This window comes from Takifugu rubripes, chromosome 2 (assembly GCF_901000725.2).
Source record: "Takifugu rubripes chromosome 2, fTakRub1.2, whole genome shotgun sequence".
Classification (NCBI taxonomy): domain Eukaryota; kingdom Metazoa; phylum Chordata; class Actinopteri; order Tetraodontiformes; family Tetraodontidae; genus Takifugu; species Takifugu rubripes.
This window is the reverse complement of record NC_042286.1, coordinates 11,969,573-11,992,665: the sequence shown is the minus strand read 5'-3', so window position 1 is coordinate 11,992,665 and position 23,093 is coordinate 11,969,573. Positions and strand designations below refer to the sequence as shown.

The 23,093-nt window shown below is 49.8% G+C and overlaps 2 protein-coding genes across 5 annotated transcripts; both read right to left on the bottom strand.

Annotated features, from left to right (window-relative positions):
- Nucleotides 1-687: 687 nt before the first annotated feature.
- On the bottom strand, nucleotides 688-14,907 carry ldlrap1b (low density lipoprotein receptor adaptor protein 1b). 2 transcript variants are annotated; one of them, XM_029832696.1, is made up of 10 exons: nucleotides 14,517-14,907; nucleotides 8,407-8,549; nucleotides 7,821-7,933; nucleotides 6,836-6,950; nucleotides 6,452-6,524; nucleotides 4,588-4,677; nucleotides 3,545-3,678; nucleotides 3,361-3,395; nucleotides 2,436-2,467; nucleotides 688-1,867 (listed from the first exon to the last, which is right to left on the bottom strand). In XM_029832696.1, the coding sequence occupies exons 1-10, from the start codon at nucleotides 14,599-14,601 to the stop codon at nucleotides 1,821-1,823; spliced, it is 867 nt and encodes a 288-aa protein (XP_029688556.1). In that variant the 5' UTR covers nucleotides 14,602-14,907; the 3' UTR covers nucleotides 688-1,820. The 2 variants fall into 2 exon arrangements, with proteins under 2 accessions (XP_029688556.1, XP_011613935.2); XM_011615633.2 differs by lacking the exon at nucleotides 2,436-2,467 and having other exon boundaries at nucleotides 14,517-14,869.
- A 1,124-nt stretch (nucleotides 14,908-16,031) lies between these two features.
- On the bottom strand, nucleotides 16,032-22,482 carry maco1b (macoilin 1b). 3 transcript variants are annotated; one of them, XM_011615624.2, is made up of 11 exons: nucleotides 22,051-22,477; nucleotides 21,016-21,157; nucleotides 20,561-20,687; nucleotides 20,044-20,167; nucleotides 19,713-19,891; nucleotides 18,943-19,486; nucleotides 18,549-18,707; nucleotides 18,273-18,446; nucleotides 18,064-18,184; nucleotides 17,798-17,972; nucleotides 16,032-17,669 (listed from the first exon to the last, which is right to left on the bottom strand). In XM_011615624.2, the coding sequence occupies exons 1-11, from the start codon at nucleotides 22,128-22,130 to the stop codon at nucleotides 17,467-17,469; spliced, it is 2,028 nt and encodes a 675-aa protein (XP_011613926.1). In that variant the 5' UTR covers nucleotides 22,131-22,477; the 3' UTR covers nucleotides 16,032-17,466.
- Between the last annotated feature and the right edge of the window lie 611 nt (nucleotides 22,483-23,093).

Below are 23,093 nucleotides of genomic sequence, written 5' to 3'. Positions count from 1 at the left end.
CTGCTGTTATGCCCTCCGCATCGGGTTTAGGGTTAGGGTTCATTGTTTGTGTGGGTTATTTTTGCATGTTTATTTGGGTTTGACTAAGTGTGCTTTTTGCTCGTGTGGGTTATTTTTGCATGTTTACTTGGGTTCTATTATTGTGCGCCTTTTCTGTTATTTTCTAAGTGGTGCCGATCCTACCCTGTGGGGTGCCGGTGTTTTAAAAATAACTGTTAAATCTTGAATATGAATTTAATATCTGCACGTTGAGTGTGTGTGACTGGGTGTGTGAGTGTTTTGGCAATTGTTGTTAGCGGATATCCGGAAATAAAAGTATTTGCACATTGGACCAGTCTCTTATTCTCACTAGAAACCCAGATTGAAGTTGTTTTCTGATTAGTGGCTCCATACCTGTGGCAAAATCTGTTTTCATTTTAATAACCCCCCAGATGATCACAATACTCCTTTATGTACGCAAACCTACCTTAATATGTTCAGATAAATAAAATTTTAAGCGTTTTAAGAGTTCACTTCAACCACCAAGTACGAGGCAAACCTTTTGTAAAGGACAAAACGTACCTCTGTGTTTTCTAGTCGTGCTGTCAACAGTAAAATAGTGAAACCACAACATTTTGGCTCATTCATCTGTATTAAAGACACGCAGCCTGATGGAGTTGACAATTTAAAGAACACACACATCCAGTCTGGCTTTGATGGATATTTATGGAAATTACTTGATCTTAAATCCATACATAAAAGTTAAAATAACACTGGGAACCATCCCTGAAGAAACATGGTAGACAATATAATTTAACACAGGAGTGCCGACTGGAAAGACCCAACCTCTGAACCTCTCGTCATGTTTTTGTTTTTTTCCAACCAAAGAATCACAGTGAGATCGGATTGGAAAATGCCTTCATGTTGCCTCAACCTCCTGGGGGTCATTTAAAGAAGCCGTTTGCATCCTCTCAGGTACAGGAGCGATAAAAATGGTGAAGCGGATCATTGTGATTCAATGTTGCGAAAGTGTCACACAAAAGTCTCAGAGGAAAAGTGATCAGAGGCACTGACGATAAGTGTAAAACTTTGTTTTTTCTTTTCAACTTCCCTCAAATTAAAAATGATTCTTTTATAAATGGTGGAAATCTGAGTGCAAAAATAGATTTTTGCATTACAATGAAAATAAGATTGTCATTTTTGTTCTCATACAATCAGACCCACACAAACACACACACAAATCTAAAGCTTTTGTTGTCCATCAGAAGACTAAACTATAAATAAAACCGCTGTAACCTCACCAACGCCCGTAACCTTCCCTTCTGATCTGGTAGCATTTCTCCATCCATGTCAATCAAACATGTGGCAGCACCTTTATTGACAATAAGCTTTAATAAACTCCTCCGATCTCACACACACACACACACACACACACGTTAACAACACACACAAACACGCTTTCTTTCCTGAACACGAAATACACGAACACACGTGGGTCAACCGACAACACGAGGTCTCCCACTCCGACTGTAACAGACGTGAAAAGACTGCATGTCTTGTAGAAAAGCGGCGAACGGGTCTGTATTGCTTTGGCCTTTTCCGTGGGCAGCGCGCTCGGGTCGTCCTCCGGTCGCGTCCACGCCGAGGCTTTCGGAGAGGACTTGGCAGCAGGACAGGACACAGGGTGTAACGTTAGTCTCTTTTCTCTTTGCCCGTTTCTCCCCTCCTGGCAGACGTCCGCCTTTAGAATCCAAAAGTGTCTTTTTGTGCAGTGAAGTCCGTGTCGTCTTGGTCCCATTTGCCCGGGGACAGGCACTCTTCAGCGTTGATGTCCTGAGGGTTCACCCCAATGTCCAGGACCTGGGGGTTGGTGCGAGACTCAGCGAGTCTGGAGAAGGGATAAAAGAAGAGAGTGAGACGGGTGTTTTGTTATTCACCGCTGTGGTGAAAGCGACACAAAAAGGGAGGTTTATGTCTGTGAAGACCTGGTGACGCTAACGTATGAACATGAGAGTCACATGACCCGACATCCTCAAACACGAGAGATGTGGGACTTGAAGGGCGCAGAGCACAAATCTGAAGGACGTGATGCAGAAACACAGGACACTAGTGATGAAGGACAGACTGCACCTGGTTCTGCTGCATCAACCCCGCTGAGGCGCCAGTGTGGTCACCAGGAGACGGTTGTGGGTGAAATGGTGTTTGTTCTCCCTAGTTTTCTAAATGTAGTCATTTTGTCTAGCAGAGGCAACAGTTGAGTCACTTTACATGGTGGACGGAGGTGATTGTGATTCATATGAATCCTGAGATATGAAAAATCTCTTCCTAATTTATGGGCTGAGTCAGCATGGAGCAGTAATCAAGCCGGTGGAACACTGATATCAAGACAGATGAGGAGACTTGGAAAGTGAGAGAGAATGAGGTGGAAGTTAACACATCCAGTAAATGGCCGTTACCTGAGTAGGACTCAAAGCTATCCAGACTGTGGCTGTGCAAAGGAAACATCACAAATCAGGAGACAATTAGGAGAGAATTCAGAGCCACTCTGATAATAAAACAAGCGGCGTGATTTACTTGTGGCTTTAACCTCAGAAATCATCATTAGGCCGCAAAAAACACACACCACCAAATGTCACCAGCAGGTGGCGGTGCGGCTCCACAAATTGCGGATTCCTGCACTAATCTGCAGATTTCTAAAAACATGGCTCTTCAAAAAAAAAAAAGGGTGGGATAAGAAGGGATTGGAGGTTAGGATCAGTGCTTTGACCACCTTAATTTGATTTGATTTAAAAGCGCCAGAGGAAAGTAGAGACACTCAGCAACTTAACTGTATGCCGCCACCTCGTCTATAAAACGCCCGATTTCCCTTATAAGCATCGCTGCTTATCACCATGTAACATCAGTCACTTTAGAGAGTTGTGATGGCAGGTAATCAAAGAATAGCAGGATTAAAATAGCCTTTCATCACTTGAGTACAGATGTACAGAGCCCATTTGTTCCTCTGAGCAAATGAAAATGGCAGAGCGGGTTGAATTAGCCAAGGTAATGAAAGGCAGTGCCAAAGAGAATAAATGCACCAATTAAGCACTGAGAGGAGGTTTCCAGCAGCAACCTGACATCAGACCGCCACCGCTTCCAGACTCCGATGCCGCTACGCACTTCAGTAAAACATTAATCGCAGGGAACTCCACTCCCATTAGTTTGTCCATTCACTAAACAGGAATTCGGGAATTCCAATCAGGACACAGACCACCGAATTCACCTTTGAACCTAGAAATCAGGCCTGTTTGAAGGGGTTTCCTCTGCATGCTTTTAGTGGTGACCACACAAATGTTACGCCAGTATTGCTCTGGTTATTCCCTGAACAGCATCACTTCTCACCTCGAGAAAGCCTCGTCCAGCCCGTCCTCCATCTCCTGAGACAAAACAGAGAAACATTTTGGTTAAGGACGCAGGAACATCATTGCAATCTAAATATGCCCCTTTATCATCGGGGCCTTTTTACGCAACAACGCTGGCTTTATCCGGGTGAAACCCCCCCCAGGCCGACTGGCCTGTGTCGTACCCAGACGGTGTTGTTGTTCTCGGTTGCATGGTTGTGAGCCGTAAAAGGATCAGGTGTCTTCTGCGTTTTTCCTGAGTGGACCAGCGCCGTAGGAGCTCCCTCCGCCAGGTCTAAAAGGTTTCCCGTGGCTACCTCTGCAAGACAAGAAAGGAAGATAAAGTTCTCACAGAAAGAACTTAAATCTTTAAATCCCGCAACATATAATAACACTTCCTAACCACTGCTGATCTGAGCTTTGCCAGGAGATAAACGCGATCCTACAACATCAGCTGGAGGAGGCCCCGGCGCCACTGGAGTACGGACGCCGACTCATCGGGGACAATGGCGCCGGTCCTTCCGGGCCCTCTGACTCGGCGCAGCAGTGAACTCACGCGTGGAACGACCGCATTACTTGCCTGTACAAGCATGTCAACATGCTTCGTGGCAATGAGGTTTACGGGACGGTAAAGCTCCGGACCAATCAGCCACAGCGTGGACTTGGTCCGATGATGAGCAGCTTGGTGTGAGATTTACACGTCCTACTTATTTTTTTTTTTTTTTTTTTTAAAGGGATCATCCATAAAAGCCATGTTAGCAGAATAAATCTAAACATTTGCAGCCAAAAGCTCATATGGAGTTTCAGAGCAGATTTAGAGAGATCCTTCTCTGGATCTCCGGCTCTCAGCTGTAGTTTTGGCACCAGATCGGTGACGTTCCCTTCGAAAATCAGCCTCTTTCATACTCTGACCTCCAAACACGGGGATAAAAAGCCTCGGACAAAAGTGGATGTGTGGCAGCGGGAACGCAAAAACATTTGTGCTTCTCAATCGGCTAAAAACGCCTGACGGGTCTTTGGTTGGCTGGGAAAAGACACGATCCGCCGCTCGAATACGAGGAGACAAAGGAGTCAGAGAAATGTGGGAAAGCTCCGTTTTTGTCAGACAAAGAGGATCGCAGCTGTGCATCCAGAGTCCGACATCATCTCAGCGTAAGGCGCCGCTGGGAGCAACGAGCCGAGCGCCTCAGAACGAGGGAGAGACGGGACGGCGGGCGACGCCACTCACCTCCTTCCTTCAGAAGGCCCAGGCTGGCCGACGTGTCCGGCGGAGAGTCGGCGGCTCCTCCTCCGTCTGACGCCGGTTTCACTCGTTTCTCTGAGTGGCAGACAAAAAAAAAAGCAGCTGGTTAAAGTAAAGCTGCAGCCTTCAGGCAGTCAGAGCACCTGGGACAGACCATAATAGTCCCTGCTCGCTCCGGAAGTCCTTAGGTCACCACCGGGATCATCACACTCCTCCCACAGACACCGAGCCCCCAGTTAGAAATGAACACCCTGTACTTTAGCAAAGCCTTTTAAACATTTGGAGTTGCACCTGCGACGGTGCCGCTCCGCACCTGCCACGGTGCCGCTCCGCACCTCTAGACATGATCAGTACAATGCAAACACCCCTGAGATCAACTCTCTCTCTTTCCTGTCCGATTTATTCTTCAAATTCACCTCAGACTGAGTGAAGAATTAACATTATTTTACTCTCATAACCAGCCAAAAACTGCCTTACAGACATTTAAAAAAAGCCAAGATTTGCTTCATAAGCAGCCGAGGCTGCGAGCAGGATACATTTTAATCCACTCTCATTACGCCACCTCATTATGTTCAGCATGAAGCAATTAAAAGCAAAGTTTGATTCATTGCTTCTCTAATTGTTGACTGTAAAGAGAAACGTACGGCAGCAGCATCCTGGTTTATCCAAACATCATCCAAAACCCATCTTTTCATTTGCTTAGTTGTCTTTAACCACTTCTCTCCATCAGAAAAACAAAAGAATACTCACAAAAGGTGAGTATTTAAAAAAAAAGGCAATTTTTAATGGAAATACAGGAGAAACCAACAAGCTCCCACCAGAGCAGCCGCTCCGCCATCAAAATCTATTCTAGTTCTAGTTTATCGTCACCGTCGACCTTGGGCTCCGGCAGCGTGTCCCATGAGCTCAGGTTGCTTAGTGGCGGCGATGGAACAAAAAAAGCCCCCCCCCCCGAGCGTTCCGCTTCCCCTCGTGACCATTCCGGGGGTTTCAGCTCATGTCTAAGACGAATGGTTGGCGGTTTAAAGCCATCTTCAGTCTTTACAGGGAATATTCAATGGATGGAGATGGGAGAAGAATGTGGGTCGGGATCACTGTGGGTGGTGCGGCACAGTTGGGAGGAAACATCCTGTAGATTCCCCCTCATCCTGCCCCCCTCCCCCCCCCGAGTCTGCTAACTTTAATGAAACTTTAATGAAACGGTCTCAAAGTGACACCTCCCTCCTGCTCGCGTTCTGCCTCCAGAGACCACGACTACATTTCTGGAGAGGAGTTCTTTGAAAGTCCATAACCCCCGCAGCAAATCAGAGTACTGGGTTCTCGCCAGCACGCGCACACAATCATTTCCCCTCCCCCCCCCCCCCCCACCAACGCCCCTCTCCCCCCTGCCTTTCATGCTCTCGTGCCCTCTTCCCCTCGTCCCATCCCTCCCCCCCCGGCTAATAAACCAAAGTGGGCTGTGTGATGTGATGTGGGGGAAGGACGGGAGCAAAGAAAATAAGAGAACACACAGATGGGGAAGGAAGGAGGGCAGGTGCACAGCAAACACCCGTCACAGGGCGTAAACAAGGCCCAAAAGGCGCCGCTCACCAGGGATGACGTGAGGCGGCGAGGCCCAGGAGGCGCATGCACTAAATCACATGCACGTTCTGCGGAGCGGCACAAAAGAAAGCGTGCCGCCATTGCGACTCCCGCTGTGGCCGTGGCCATGGTAACAATTACGACGACCCCAGTGGGTCGAGGGCTCGGATGCTAAAGACTGAAAACCCCCCCCCACTGTTCAGGACACAAACATCAGCCAGAAGGGGGGCGAACAGAACCAGTCATCCATCAGCGTGGCCGTGCGTACCTTCCTTCGCAGCCTGCCAGAATTCAAACGCCACTCTAAAGGCCTGGGCCACCGTCAAGGTCACCGCCTGGGCCTGTTGGGAGACAAACAGGGGAATCAAGTCACACAGGCGCCGACAGGAACCTTCACTTCCTGTTTTTACAGGAAGTGACAGCAAACCGGCGAAGAGGTTCCCTCACAGGGTGCTGTCGAGGGGGGAGGGAACTTGTTTACGTGACCGGAGGTTACGGGACCTTTTTGGCCGGAGCTAAATTGGCGAGGGGAAGGAAGAGGAGGGAGCGGCTCGCTGTTGAGCCCCCAGAGGTGGAGAGAATGTTGGAGAGGGATACCACCGTTTTTTTTAAAACATCAAATGGAAAGAAACGAAACAAACTCTTGACTTACCGTTTTCTTTTTAGGGCAGAGGAAGGCGTGACACTCCAGAGTCTCGTTGTGTTGGCTCTGCACGATGTAAGCAAAGACTTTGTCGTGCATCTTGTCCGCAGTGCAATACGATATTCTTCGGGTAAAAGAGGAGGAAGAAAACCCGGTTAGTTTGGGGGAAAAAAACCCTCCAACTTTAGACACATTGCAGATTAAGTGAGGCCATCGTGTGACTTCATCCGCGTTAAGCCTTTAAGCTTGTCCAGCGAATTGATTCCGCTCAATCCAGCGTTTGTCTCGGCTCTCTGCTGATGTCACCGCGGCCAAAACGCAGCCACAAGTCACCGGATCAGATCCTCCCTTTCTCCTGGACACGAGCGTCGTTTATCAGGTTCCAGAGAACCAAACATCCCCGTTAAAAGGATCCAAAATGTAGACAAGGTTTGACCGTTCACATGCAATAACCAAACGGAGGCGGATAGGCAAATATTTTGAGTTTTATGGGCTGTCCATCATCCCAGATGTCTGGAGAGCAGAGGTGCAACTGAAGCCAGGCCTTCGCAGCAGCATTTGTTTATTCCATAACGTTAACATGACGTAATCGGTTATTAATCCTGCATTTTTACCGGCTCCACGGCAACGGCTTGTTTGCGTTGCGTGTTTGCACAGGACAGACGGACGCGGCGGCAACAGGCTTTATCTCCTCTGAAGGGAAACGAGCCGCCTCGACGTTGGCCCACAACCAAATCTACGTTTTAAAGCGCGGATCGACCCCCGCGAACGAGGGACGCCGACACATTTCTCCAAATCGGTCACATTTTGATGGGATCTGGATCAGCTCCTCCTCCACCTCATCGTCTCACACCCTCATCCATCTAAGGGATGGCGACAGTCAGGGAACAGCCGCGTTTTTATGATGATATGAGGCCGGTACAGTATTCTGCAAGTGACACTGCCAAACTGACTCGGGGATGCATAAATCAGGGAGTCAAAAGGGACAACCAACCTGTATATGGAGACGTTTTCCATTAGCTGGTTGGAGGCACTATCGTAAAGGATGATTCCTCGTGGGGACACCTTTAACATGACCTTCTGGAGTTTTTTCCCGCTGGCCTTGGCCTGGACAGAGGACAAAGAAGGGGGAAGGTGTCGTGGATGACGAAGGTGTAAAGGTTAGAAAGCAACTTTCAATGATGAACAGTTCCCCCGACTAGCTTAGAGCGGTGACACCAAAGACAGCCAGCAGATTAGCACCAGTCTGACGTCTCCTTCAAACATCTCGTCGCCCTGTGTCTCACAGATATTAAAGATTCTAAAGATCTACAGTGGGCTTCAATAAAAGCATTATATCAGACACATCATTTACATATAGAACAACAGTACTTAATCCATTTCATTTAAACGTCACAGTTTACATTAATAACAGATTAAGTGCTGCATTTTGAACAAATCCACATCTGTTATCACAGAATGTCGGCGTTTGAGCTCACCTGGTGGGTTTTATTTTAGATTTGCACACGTGTATATAAAAGATGCATCAAAGTGCTTGTGGAGAGACTGCACAAAAGAAAGAAACCATAGCGGCCTCTCACCGTGGCCACTATTCTCTTGACAGCGGCTGCAGAGAGCTCCTCCCCTTTGGGCTGCTCAACCATCGTGACCCCTAGATACTTCAGCTGGAACACCATCCCCTCCACCAGAGTCTCCCTCGTGTCTGTCCAGTTCTCTGGAAGCTCTGAAAAGAGACACAAACACCAATGATGCTTTTCCCGCCCTCAACATTCAGTATATGATCCATTGGGAACCACTTTGGAAAAGAAGCCGAAGCTGAAATGTGTTCTTCCTGGTTTTTCCCCTTGTCTAAGGAAGGAATTTGGAGTAATCAGCCATCCGTAGGCGGTCAGAAGGAGCAATATTGGCCTAAAAGTAGCCTGAGGGAACCTGATGCCTAAATAATGAGTGAGTGACACTTAAAGGTCAAGGTCGGCGATGGAGCTGGACTCCGCTCCGCTGAGCCTCTGGTTACATTTGAGCAGAGATGAGTGTGATATAATCTGTGGTGAGGAGTAATTAGCTTCTACTGTATTCGACCTAAATCAAGTTACCAAGTGAAAGATAAATGTCCATTATGGGCTGTGGCCACTTAGGACCTTTAGAACAAATGGAATCAGGCTCAGCTTTAAGCAAACCCAACAGTTCCGGCCTGCTGGACCGTCCCCGAAGGCGCCGCTGGCAGAACCGAAAAAAACGCTTCGTGAAATCAACCAACCGTCAGGCGCACTTAGAAAACAGTGATTGGGGAAGGGGGGGGGCATATCTGGGGAAGGCGACAGCCCGCTCGACAACAGCTGTCTGCAGCTGGAGACCGGATCAGAGGAACCTTCAAAGGCTGCTCTGTTCCGCCGGGTCTCGCCACTCAGCTCAACGCTCTGGTGTTACGCTGCGTTCGGGTCTGATGAAGCAAACGCCTTCGGGCTTCCTTATCGTTACAGGACCAGGTCTCTGGAACTACAACCTCAGAACAGAACCTAAATCCAACCAAGGGGGTAAAATCTGTTTAGCTGTTTGTGGTTATTCTTATACTTGCACAGTGCGTATTAATACATCTCATCTCCAATGACCCCCGGTTAAAGCGGAACGTTAATAAATCAGTGACGAGCGGCCCGATACAAAGCGGAGTGATGCTTTTGTGCCACAGATGATACAACAGCAGCGTAAAGGAGGCGGAAGGAGACATGAATAAAATATGAAACTGCAGTTAAATCACTTTAGCTTTGGAACCAAGTGGTGCGTTTCCCCCCCAACATGTAAACAAATAGTGCGAGCTCTGGATGCTCGCGCGCTCGGCAGCGGCGTCCCTCAACCAAGCGCTCGCCATAAGAATGTTTTGAAGGCGAAACCCTTTTCCTCCCAGTTCAGACACGTCTCAACAGCTGCATGGCAGAAAGAAACGGCGGTTTGAGTCATCTGCACTGTAGCTCGGGCCCACAAACCTCTGAATTAGCATATCCTGGTGCAAAGCGATGATGGTGCAAAAACAGGACGGTTGAATAATACAGGAGGAATATAATGGGAGAGCGAAAGGGGCTGGATTTCAAACTTGAGGAAAACACGGAAAATGTAAATAATTGACGCCGCTGAAGGACAAGTTGGGCTCGCAGGAGGGTGGCGAGAGTTTGGCATCGGAGGGTTGAGCCGCTCGAAGGTGGACGCAGGAAGGAAAGCGAGAACGAGGCGTCTGAGAGCGTCAACCTCAAAAACAAAGGTGCAGAGAAACAGGCCGAAAACAGAAGTGTATGAAAACACATGACGCACTCTTTGGCTCCAAATAACCACAGGATGACTGTCTGGCTGTGGTGGGACTGAGTCACCGTCACTTCAGTTTAACCCCGTCGTGCCACAACTGAGACATCTGAGCGAAGACGCCTGCTGAACCTCGAGTAAAATAAGTTACATATTCAGCCAAATCAGAAATGAATGATTAATCAGAGACCCCACGAGGAGGAGGGGAGGTGTTCGGCAGGGTTTAGCACACAGGCGTGCACGTGCATGGACTTCAGGGTCAAGGGTCACCGCCGCTCCGGCAGGCTACACCAGTCGAACCTGCTGCGTCGGCAGATTCCTCTTTGTTGGAATCTGAAAGAACACGCGGCGCTCTCCACACGCCCCCCGGTAAAAGGCGCGGACGAGGCGCCGGGGCTGCGCACGTTGGCCGACCGCCACACGCTCCTCTCAGGATCGGCGGCGAACCCCAGTGCCGGCAGCAGCGTCTGGTGCACCTGTCGTTAGCGTTTGTTTTTGTCAGAAAGACGTGGAAATATGAGGTTTTGAGGGCTTCAACCTCCTTCTCGTCGTCTTTTACGTGAATCTTGCAGATAATCCGGCCTTGCTACAGCCTGTAAGAGCAGGGCTCCTCTTTCCAAGACACACAGAGCTGGAACCGGGCCTTCTGGCTCGGTTATTTAAGGCCTCAGTGAACTTCATCCTGGGAGGAGATGATCGCCCTCCCGCCCACCATGTTCGGAAGAGACAAGTCCTCTCCCAGAATAATTACGCTGCAATCAAGACGCACTGGTTTAAATTAGAAACTGCACACTCAGATGAGGAGGGACGCCTGAAGGGACGCGCCGAGGCCGAGCGCAACGCTTGTTGGTAATGAGCTCCGGACGCCGCGGACGCGTCCTCGTGGTCGAAGCCGGTGTCGCAATGCGAGGCACAAGCAGCCAAAGCAACCGTTCCCGATTTTAAACGGGTTCTCTAACCGGCCAAAAAAGCCACACCGGGTTCAGTATTGTGAGCCATAAAGAAGCGCGTCGAGCCTCCGGTTGGAACCAAGATGACGGAATGTCAAAACCAATCTTCCGCGGAGCGCGACGGGCTCCGGAATTCCGCCCGAGCTGATGCTTCCAGCGAAGATGCGAACAAATGAGACGCAGCCATTGTGGGGAGAAAGGGTTGAAACGGGGCATTGTTTTGGAGGAGAAAGGCAGAGTGTTTGTTCACACACACACACACACACACACACACCCACACACACACACGGGGGAGCCATCGCTGCCTCGCACGATTACAGCATCGTTGTTCCCCCTCCTCACTCCTCCTCTGGAAAACGTTCCTTTGAACAACACAACAGCTGTAAATATCAAAGAATCCTGCTCGAATGTGCGCGTCACTGCCTCTAATTTCACCCTCCACAGCAGGTCGTCAGCGTTTTCATCCTTTTTAATAACAGCCTGGTGGAACCGACGTGCGGGAGATAAGAGAGTTAGCTGATGGCGGGAGGGAAGGGCGCCTTTTAGATCCAGATAAATCCACCCAGAGATGCGGAGAGACAAAAATCAGAGAGGAAAACCACTTAAAAAAAAGAAAAAGAGGGGTCGGGGATTAGAGCAGATAACCAGCAGGGGCCAGAGGAGCCGGGCTACGGCACGGATCTCTGCTGCAGGAGCAGATATATTCTATTACGAGTCCAATAATGCTCAAATTTAAACTTCCTCAACACTGGAGGTTTGTGAATAAACGATCGCCTGCTGTCCTGATCTGCTCTAAAAAGTTTAAGCCAACTACGCACGAACCCCCGTCAACAGGAGACTATTAGCATCAGCTTCTACTGAGGAAACCGAACCACCAACATTCACAGCCCGGCCGACCAAACGGAGGAAAGGGGGGGAACCTCTCGGGGGCCTCCTGCCTCGGCCGTACATTAGCGGACGAGGACTCATCACACCCACGTTCTTATCTTCCATTATTAACAGGTGCTCTTAAACAGATGGCGTTCTAATTGTTGCAGCTATTTAAGTGCTGGAAGGCCGAGACATTTCTGACTGAGAATAAAGCTCCAGAACCACCATAAGGGCCCATATGTCCTCACATATGGCTGAAGTACATCACATCCATTATTTCTTAACAGGAATATGAACCAATTGTGGTCAGAAAGAGCAGAAAAGCGTCGCTCATATACAGGGATGCTGATTGAACAAGTTGCCTTGTAATGGAAACAGAAAGTGCTTACAGGAATATTAAAAGCACAAAACGGTTCAGGACATTCAAATTCAACCGTCATTTTAAAAATACTTAGTGTTGCAATGCAAAGCTGAGGCAGCTGCCAGGAAACGCTGGAGAGATAACGTATAACATTCCTGCGTGAGACTTTTCACCATATGGGATGAAACGCAGCAACTGGGGGTGTGAAGAGGAGTTTACAGCTACATAAAGAATCCTGCAGGAAGCACTCCACATAATGGCACATGGCGCTCGAAGGACGCCTTTGCATGGAGTGGGGGGGGGGGGGGGTATCTGGTCGACCACGGCGACGGGGAAAACAAAAGCTACGGGATCATGTGAGGGGCAATTTAGACAACAGGTGAATCCACCATGACGGGAGAAACGACGACATTAATCACTCCAGGGATCGATCTCTCTCTCTCTCTCTCTCTCTCTCTCTCTCTCTCTCTCTCTCTCTCTCTCTCTCTCTCTCTCTCTCTCTCTCCTCTCTCTCCTCTCTCTCTCTCTCTCTCTCTCTCTCTCTCCTCTCTCTCTCTCTCTCTCTCTCTCTCTCTCTCTCTCTCTCTCTCTCTCTCTCTCTCTCTCTCTCTCTCTCTCTCTCTCTCTCTCTCTCTCTCTCTCTCTCTCTCTCTCTCTCTCTCTCTCTCTCTCTCTCTCTCTCTCTCTCTCTCTCTCTCTCTCTCTCTCTCTCACTCACTCACTCACTCACTCACTCACTCACTCACTCACTCACTCACTCACTCACTCACTCACTCACTCACTCACTCACTCACTCCACACACACACACACACACACACACACACACACACACACACACACCCACACACACACACACCACACACACACACACACCACACACACACACACACACACACACACAGGCGGCTCAAGGGTCACAGGGCCGGAACCTGACGGCTGATGGCAGAAGTGGGAGGAAGAGGAATGTCGGATGCCAAAGCGGTGAATGAGCGGCTCTGAGGGAGGTTGGACGGAATTTTCCGACGATCCGGACGTTTAACCCGCCGCTGACGACCCAAATATGGGGACAACAACAACGACAACAACGTGTCTGGACACACCTGCAGGATCAGACGTGTTGGGGTTCCACCCGTCAGGCCGCGCTTGAGCGTGAACAAGAAAAAGTAACATTTTTGAGGCCGTCTCTCCTGGGTGGGGGGTGGGGGGGGTCACATGTGGGGACCCCGGATGTGACCACCGACCACAACAAAGCACCGCCCGGACTGTCTGCCACGTGCCATCCAATGTCCCCTTTGTTACTAAGGGGGTTGTGAAGGGGGCCTTTGCCCCTTTGTGCAGGCAAACATGAGCAGCGCCGATTGCGTGTGCGCGTGACAGGGTGGAGGTTGCCACACCTGGACGTGTCAGGGCAGCTGGGGGGAGGTCAGCTGTCGTTTGGGCGTGCAAACTTCCTAAATCAGGGCGTGAACCGGACGCGACTACGTGCTTAAATGCTCCCGTCGAGGCGCTGGGATGGTGGAGGGAACCAGCACGTCTGAGCGGATTCTCTGGGTTTTGGTCTCGCATAACCCATTGCCTAGCAACAGTGGGTTGCGTGGACTGCACCGCCTGGCCACAAAAGCACACATCCCCCTCTTTTTCTTTCTTACTCCGGTTCCTGCCTTTGCTCTCCGCTCCAGGGAGCAGGACTCCAGCTCGGCGGCGGAGCTTCCGCCGCCTCCGAGCCCCGAATTTCAGCCGCTCCAGTGACGTGGCAGACAACACCGCGGCACCCGAACTTTAACTTTAGTTGCGACATGTGGCGGATGGAGGTCCGAGGAGGACACGCACGATCTGTCAGATCAGCACTAATCCGCCGCGAGGGAGGATTTGGTTCCCTCTCTCTGTTCTTTTTCTGATTCGGAAAAACGCGACGACAGGAGTCCGTTTACGCGTCGCGCAGCGCGCTGCTGTCACGTTGTGAGCCAAGTTCAAACGCTTAACCAAACACTACCACGAAAACATCAACTTCAAGGTACATGGCGGCGGGGTTAAGACCAGCTGGTGCAACCTTCGAGACCCCCACCGAGCCCCACGTCGGTAAATAAAGTCCTGGCACAGCTTGGGAAGCCGCGGCTCTGGCGAAGCTAGCTCGGCTTAGCTAAATTAGCTGTTTTAAAATCAATTCGCTGGCATTAAAAGCGGCGCACGCACACGTTCGAAAAGCCGTGGACTCACTTTTGTGTCTGCCCGCAGCCCACGACTGTTTGGCGATGCTGGGGCTCCGAATAATCGCCCTTCCAGCCGATTTCAAAGCGTCCATATCGCCGTCCGGGTGTGGGGGCAAAACGCCCGACAAGCGCCTCTGCGTCCGCGTCGACGCACTTGGCTCGGTTCGGAACGGGTCCCTCTTGCGCAAACTTTTTTTTTTTCCGGCCGTTTCTTCCTCCCTTCCGCACGGTTAGCTCTCAATCCGCGGCAGATTATCATGCTCATCCCCTGGGCGGTGTTACGTATGTAAATTAGCCCGATAATATGCGGAACGCCCAGTTGTGGCCGCTGCTGTTTCCGTTCACACCGGGTTAAACCGGCTGCCACCCAGGCTGTTTGTCCTCTACCGTCACTGGGACCATCTCAGCTTCTGCTCAGCCGCGTCTCCTTCCTTGTGGAGCTTTTAAATTCATCTAAACGACGCCTGAACGCGGGGCTTTAATTCCCCCCTGTTGCCCCGGCGCACCAGAGGTCAGTCAACCGAGGCAACAGCTGCAGGGCAGGAAGGGGGCCCTCCGGGGGCAATTCCTGGAAATGTGCGGTGGAAATGTGACGTTAGGTTGGGATGCTGAGGAACGCACCTCCAGACGATGGCGGATAAACTTTCCCTTATCACAACGAGACTTTATGGTGCTCATTTCTGCAGTAGCTTCCTATAAAAACAGATCCCGCCTCTTACTTCGGTCAGAACAATCAAATCTGATGGGACGCGGCGCAACATCGTGGATTTGAGAAGTACCCTTCATATAATGGCCCAAGGAGGCCATGTCATTGGGGGGAAAAAAGATAGTTTCACTTGTTCTGTGGAAGAAATTTTAACTCCTGGAATTTATCACCATTCCCAGATAGAGAGATAAAGAGGTCCCCGTCCTTGCCAAAGGGAGTCTTTCATCTCCACGGGGGCGAAATAAATAAGTGAGCTCTCGAAATCAAAAGTGTAACCGTCATTCTTACAGAGGGCGTGGGTGTGAGGTGTTAAAACAGCTGTCCTCAACACTGCAGCTGGCGCGTTCATGGCCATCGTGGAGCCGCTGGAACAGCAGCGAGCTGCTGGCTGTTCTCTTTAAAATATTTAGAGTCCCATTTCTTTCTGTCCCAATCTCAGTTGGCTTTTCTGCTGCTGTGCGGAGAGTATGAATGGTTCAACAGATAATATCCACACTCCACGGAGAGATTACTGTGGTAATCTCCAAATTCCTTCCGTAGATGCTGCCCCCTAGCGGCAAAACGGTGCATCCGCGCCCAGCGTGTTAACCACACTGGAGCGATGGCAACCGATATTTTTAACACTTTATATACATTGTTATATCTCCAATAAACGATGGTTTTGGGGTCTTACTGATAAGAATCCAACACTAAGTCGCTACTAAGATCCAGTGTGCAGAAAGACTAAGCAGCAATAAATAAATCAGTTGGACACAGAAATGTACATGACAGCAAGAGAAAAAATTGAATTTGCAAGATTTTTTTTTTTTTTTTTTATTCCTTAAACCTCACAGAGCGAGAGCACAGCCAAGGTCAGACCTGGGGGGGGGGGGGGGGGGGGACAGCAGTGACTGTGGGCACAGAAACAAAAAAGAACACTCCTCATTACTCTCAATCTGCTGAGCCGACAACTAACCAAACCGAACATATTCCACATTTTTTTTCCAGGAGCCGGTGATGACAACCGGCGTGAAATAGGTCTCCATTTTTTATTTTTTTGTTTGCACTAGGTGAAAACCACATGCACGAAAAACTTGAGGGAATTTTTCTTCTGGGAAAAATCATATCCCAAATCTGCTTGATAGAACCACTTTTGAACAATTCAGATATTTTTAACATTCACAAAAGAATTCAGCCTCTTTCGGTCCCCGACTTCCCTACACTGGCTACAACCAACGGGGGACCAGCGTCTCTACCTGCCAAACAAACGCCTCCATTCAGGAATATTTACCCGGATATCTGAAAGTAACGTCAGCCGAGATAGTTGCAGTACATTCTACGATTTTAGGGGGGGGGGGGCTTTCCAGTCTTGGCACAAACCGAGGAGGGAGAACTCGTTCAAGTTACTCCAGCGATCATCTCGCTGCTACATTAGCGACATTAGCAGCGTTCCCTTGCGCTCCTCCACGTGTGCAAAATATGGCGGGAAAAAGCAGAACTAAAAAGGACGACGGCATTTTTAGGCAGCGGAGAGAAATCAAGGTGGGACAAAGTGGAAAGCCGGAACCACGTCAAACATCTGCCTCTTAGAAGATCCAATCGGTGTTTAGCTGCGTTATGTTCAGGCGGTTTTGGGCCAAATGTCCTTGGCATCGACGCCCCCTGAAGGAAGAACCAGGCGGGTCTGTGGGAAGGTGCCCTCTCACCAACGTCTGCCACTCAGATTTCCTCCAGCTTGATGCTATTAACAACTCCAGCCTGTTGAAATCACCGCGTACGAACAAACGGAATCGCACAATACGCTTAAAGGGGCACTTTGAATGACGACCCAATTCAAACGTGGGGGGGGGTGCTACGTTCCTCTGGTTGGATGATGTCGCAGTACCGCCTTTACGGGCAAAAATGAGAACTTATTTCCATTTTTTTTAAAAGAAAGGGGACAAAAACCAAGCTTGGGCGATGGAGCGGCTCGTCTGCGGGGCCAAAGAGCAGGTGAGCGGCGGAGCGGGCGACACCGCTGAGATGAAGGTAAACACCCGATTCTGTGAGGTTTCACTAGACACTGAAGAACATACTGGGACTCCCTAGTTGACGTGATGCCCATTTTAAGTTTTTTTTTTTTTTCCTTTTCTTTGTTTTAACTACAACAAACAGTCACACAAAACAACATCCGTCTGACCCGGTGAGGGGAGAAGAAAGTGGTGGGTCTGCAAAGAGGGGGGGGGGGCACGAAAAAAAAAGGGAGGTGAGAGATGAGAGTGAGACCAAGCGTTCACTTCTTGAGTGGTTGGTAAACGGAGGCGTTGGGGTCCAGGCCGGAGGAGTTGGTGTCCATGAACTTGGAGGAGTAATGTGGCGCCACGGGTGTCATGCTGCTGGTGTCCGCTGTGTAAGAGATGCTGGGCATGACGGCCATGACCTCGGCTATCTTCTGCTTCAGGTCCTTTATCTCCTGGTCCTTCTGCAGGATCTGACCTGGAAACCAGATAGGGGGTCAGTAGAGGCTGAGGTTTTTACGCACGGCCTGAGGCAACGCGCTTCTTTAGCGTTTTGAATTGGAAAGTCAACTTGGCTCGACGCTCAAACTGAAGAAGGGACCGAACCTTGAGAGATTTCCAGCTGCCTCTTGGCGTCGCCCAGTGCGGAGAACAGGTCCAGTTTGATCCTGGTCTCCGCGCTCAGGCTGTTCTCCAGGTGCTGGGTCTTGTCCTGCATGGCCGACAGCGCCGACATCAGCACCTCTGTGTCTTTTTCATTTTCCTTATATTTATGAAGCTCCTGGCAGACACAGAAAAGGAGAAAGTTGAGGAATTAGACGCCGACACATCGCTCGATGGCCATTAAATGTTGCGCAAGCCTCCGTTTTTACCTGAACCTTCAGTTCCAGCTCTCTGATCTGCTCCTCCTTTAGCTTGATGTCCATCGTTAGCTTCTTACACTCTGTTTCTAACTCGGTGATGCGCCGCCGCAGCGTGTCCGTGCACTCCCCTCTGAACAGGCACAGGGAGCAGAGCGCGACACCTGAGCGACGCTCGCCAAAGCCAGCCAGAACTTTATTTCGCCGTGCGTTTAACGTACCTGGACGCTGCTGCGAGTGCTACCGCTCTGGCCTCCTCCAGCTTCTTCCTCTTCTTTTCTTCTGCGAGCTGTTTCTCTGCAGTGGCTCGAGCTTCCTGCTCTGCTTTGAGTCTCTTCTCCAGTTGGCCCGCTGCCTGTTTGTCCTTCTGCTTGGCCTGGACGGCATTATGGAGCCTACGCGGACCCAAAAACAACCCCGTCAACCCACCGTGCGCGCGGCGATTGAACGCGCCTCATGTCGGAGGCAGCGGAAGCGGCGGCGCCGCCTCCACTCACTTGTTCTGCAGCAGCTCGTTCTCCTGGCGCAGCTGGCCCAGCTCGCTCCGTACGGAGCGCTCGCTGCTTCCCAGGGAGCCGATCTGGCTGCGCAGGTCCTGCTCCACCTGCCGGCTGGCCTGCAGGTCGGCCTTTAACTTCTTCACGTCCTGCTCCAATCTGCAGCGGCCGCGTGGACAGAGGAGCGAGACACGTTGTTGCGCGTTAGAACATTCGCCACTCCACACAAAAAAAAGCTAAAATAAAGATAAACAACAACAGGTGAACCATCTAACTGGTTCTGACTCTCTACCAATTACATTACATGAGATATAATCATGCAGGAAGCTCCGTCCACTGTAAAATGTCGCAACGCCGCGGCGAGTGGCGGCGTCTCTGCCTCGTGGCGTCTCACCTCACAAGTGCTTCTGGCTTACTCAGCTGGTTGTTGGGGATGCAGTTGTCGGTGGGGTCTTTGTGGGACCCCCCTGACGTCCCCTTTCCCGCCGCCAGCTTCTTCTTCTCGTTCCTCCCCGTGGAAGAGGAGGACGACGGCGCGGCCGTGGGCACGCTGCCGTTGGTGGCGCTGTGGCCGCGGGGGGAGGAGTTTAGCGTCGAGGAGTTGCTGCTGGCGTTTTTGTAATTTTTGGAGGAGGAGGAAGATGAGGAGGAACAGGAGGAATTGTCCTCTTTAAGCAGCAGGTTTTCTGTGCTGCCCAGCTCTGTGGTCAGTCTCTTGCTGTTCATATGGTTCTCCATATACTCCATCTCCTGGAGTTTAGAGTCCACCGCTGACGGCAGGATGCTGTTGTGCTGCTTTTTAGCCTCCCCGCCGCCTTTTCCGTCTTTCCCTTTTTCTCTAAATTCAAGTTCCGGCAGTGTTGCCGATGTCTTTTTGTTGGCTGGCGCACCGTTCTGAGTCACTGGCGGCGCCTCCACTTCAGATATTCCTTTAAGTGCTGCTGTATGAAGAGAGAAGAAAAGTAAAAGTCCTGAAGACGTTGGGCCATGTAGAGCCTCGAGATTGGTCCGAAAAGTGACTAAAGAGACAAATCTGGAGGATGAATGAGCAACTCTAGAGGACAAACTATCCCAACTGACGTCAATATGTTGCTATTTAGGCTAAAAAATATCAAATGAATGGAACGGCTTCAGCCCTCTGGGTGGTGCCTGTGTGACACCTACCTTCTTCTGCTTCCCTCTCTTGCCTCTGAAGCATCTGCTGCTCCGGGGGCAGAGCCTGCTGCAGCAGCTGCATGTAAAACTCGTTCTCCTTCTGCACCTCCTTCTGCTTCCGGAGACGCATCTTATAGCTCACATAGCTCTTGAAGCCAAAGCCCAGTGTGACCACGGGGTAGCCGATGCTGAGGAGACGCACGGTGAAAAGAAAAAAAAAGAGAGAGCTGAGAGCTCCACAGCACATCACAAGTACACAAAACTGAACTTTAACGTATGGAAACTTCGAGTTTTCTCAAAATAAAGAGTTAGTTAGCACCTGGTTAGAATGGCAGCTTACCAATGCGCAGCAAAAGGACGACACAAGTCCACGTGGAAGTTCTTCAGGTCTTTGAATCTGATGGCTGCCTCTATGTACACAAACAGGATCCACAGAGAAACGGTGGGCAAACACACACCTCTCTCTGGGAAAAGAGCAGAACAAATAATATTCTATAATATCAATAAACACACACGGGAGAAAAACCCAGACGCTTTCACAAACAGGCTGCTGAGAGATATTAATACTCATGTGACATCCTATGGACGTGAATGTCCCTGCTGAGTAACGCTGGAGGGATCAGGAAGCAACTGGGCACCATTCCCTCCCCCAAAACTGGCACTGGGATTTCAATCTGACACGTGGTCTTTGGGCATGTGTGTGTGTGTGTGTGGTGGGGGGGGGGGTGTTACTAAATCAAACCGACAACTAACCCAAGCAGCGCACGCACAAATCTGAGATTCCTAAGAAAAGACATTCGAGCCCAGCAAATGAACACGTGCTCGTGCGCGTTGTGGATACACACGAGGTTTTTTACCTGTGTGCCACACGTACTGCACCCACACGTAGGTGCTGGCAGCGAAGAACAGCCATTGCACCGGGATGAAGAGGAGGCAAATGATGTCCGAGGTAAACGCCACACACACAAAGAACACTGAGAAGGCCTGTTGAGGAGAGAGGACGGGGGTTACGACGGCCGACGTCTGGACCGCCTGATAAAACCACGTTTCAGAGTTTGTTGCTAACCGACATTTGTGGTTTGTGACGTATCAAATACAAATTTGCACCCGGGCTAATGAGATAATTCACTCTTCATCAAGATTTGAGGTTCGGTACAACAATTTTTATGAAATTAAAAAAAAGAAACTCCTGTTTTCACCCATTTGCTGTGGCATTTTAACAATCTTTATGCTAAGATATCAACCAGCATCCAAATGTAATTATTTTATTTTTCCCCAATCATAAAGATGATATGAAGCCAGGTCCACTCACCAACCCCTGGTATTTGAAGGAGTCATACACACTCCGGAGGAAGAGCCAGAATGGCCAGAGGTATTCAAACCTGAATTCCAGTACAAAGTCTGCCAGTAGCACCAGTGCCCACACTACCAGGAACTTCAGGTACAGGAAGGTACTGGGGGGGACAAAAACCACACATTTATACTTCTTAAACGTGGCCAAACATGGGTCAGAACAGACATGGTGGTTTAGATGTGTGAAGGAAACATAGCTGCCACGAATCACATCAAATGAATAAGATGAGGGTGATTAAAAGATGAGATGTTCTGCATCCAGGGCCCCCGACAGTGGGCAGCGTCGTGTGATCTGAGGGCCACTGTTTTGTGACAGCAGCATCTGCTCCGTGATTCAAGAGCCGCCCCGCATCTCTGCGTGAGATGCCACGTGTGGAAGCAATGGCCCTCAAAGTTTGGGGTCTCTCAACATGAGAAGTCACAGGAGCAGAACCTGTCGGGGATCACCGGGGACAACATGTAACTGCAACTTTAGGCGATCCGGACAAGCGAGCGAGAAACGCTCGTCAACGGCCGCACTAACGGCCATGACTCCGGGGAAAGCTTCATGTTGATGATAAACTAACAGGCCCACAGCATTTATGTGCCAGGGCTGGCAATGGATAGTTTGCAGCTAGCCAATTTCATTACCTTAGGCTAACACTGAAGCTACTATTTATGACGAGGCGAATCGATGACAACTGCACGGGGACAGATGTAGACAGTCATTCGTGTCGTCGGTATTCAAAAACGCTGCAATTGTGATTTTAGAATGCAGTTCCATATGACATGTTTTAAGACAGGCTCTTTCGGGGCCTAGCGTCAGAGCTATATTAGCCTGACAGCTAGCGTTACCTGCTAATGTGCATCGGGAAAACATAGTTAGCTAGCTAGGGTAATATGCTAGCTAGCTGGAGCAGTTCACTGACATAATAAGGCAGTCTCACTCTCTGCAGCCATGAAGACACAAACACCTTCACCCACTAAACCCCCCTGGAATCACAATTAAAGTTACCTGCCGTAAATACCCTCAGTTATTCGATTCCGTTTTATTGGCCGTCGGAGTTTGCTGCATTCCGCATTGCGCCGCTTCATCCTCCTCCCCTTGGCTTTGGCCTTCGAGTAACGACTGTAATCTTATCCAGTTTTATAGTGTATGAGGACAAATGCAATAAATGAAGTGTCTGTGGCGTGTTTCGCTGTTATTATTTTTACCCGCTGCAAACAAAGAAATAAATAAAGGACTCTATTCGGGAACCTCCTCTTTTGCTCTTGGCGCAGACTCACTGAGTCCCGACCGTGTCGTGCGTCGCGTCCGCTTGTCAGACTGCTGGCGTGCCCAATCGATCGTTGCGGCGAGACCTTTGTCTTTGACAGATGCGGAACGCAGCCAGTGACGCTGCGGGGCCACCGGTCCCGCAAGGCTCCACCAAAGACAACGAGGAAGAGCGGGGACAGCAGCGCGGGGAGGGGCTCCGAGCTCAACCAATCACATGCTTGTGGACAAATTGGGCACCGCCGATTGACCAATGAGCTGCCAGTAGAGGCGGGGCCAATACTCATTTCCTGTTTTTTTTTTTTTTGGTATCCACATCCGGGATCTTGGAGACGTTTTAACCTTTTAACCTCGGGGGGAATTTAGAAACTATTATCAAACTTTAGCGGACAAACACAGCTAGAATGGCATTTAGCTTGCTGTATGTTTTATATTTTTAAACCATTCATTATATTGCAGATTTTAAAGGGGCTTAAATGGAAAAAATGGGATGATTAATTTATAAAAGGGGGTTAATAAGTGAGTTAAAGGCAAACTATCTGGCAGAAGGTTTGATAAAAACACAACCCTTAAATTGCATTTGGTTCTTATGTAAATGATACTGTGCGTAGATGTTGAATAGATTTAAACAGCATTTTTCCATATAAAAGACAGGTTCCCCCCCTCAAAATAGCACAGTTGTGGTGTTTTCTGGAGAAACCAACAGCAATGCTGACTAATGCGAGTTCAGTTGGAATGAATCCGAAACCTTTCGTGTCCAGCAGCTGATAAAAGCGTCTCAG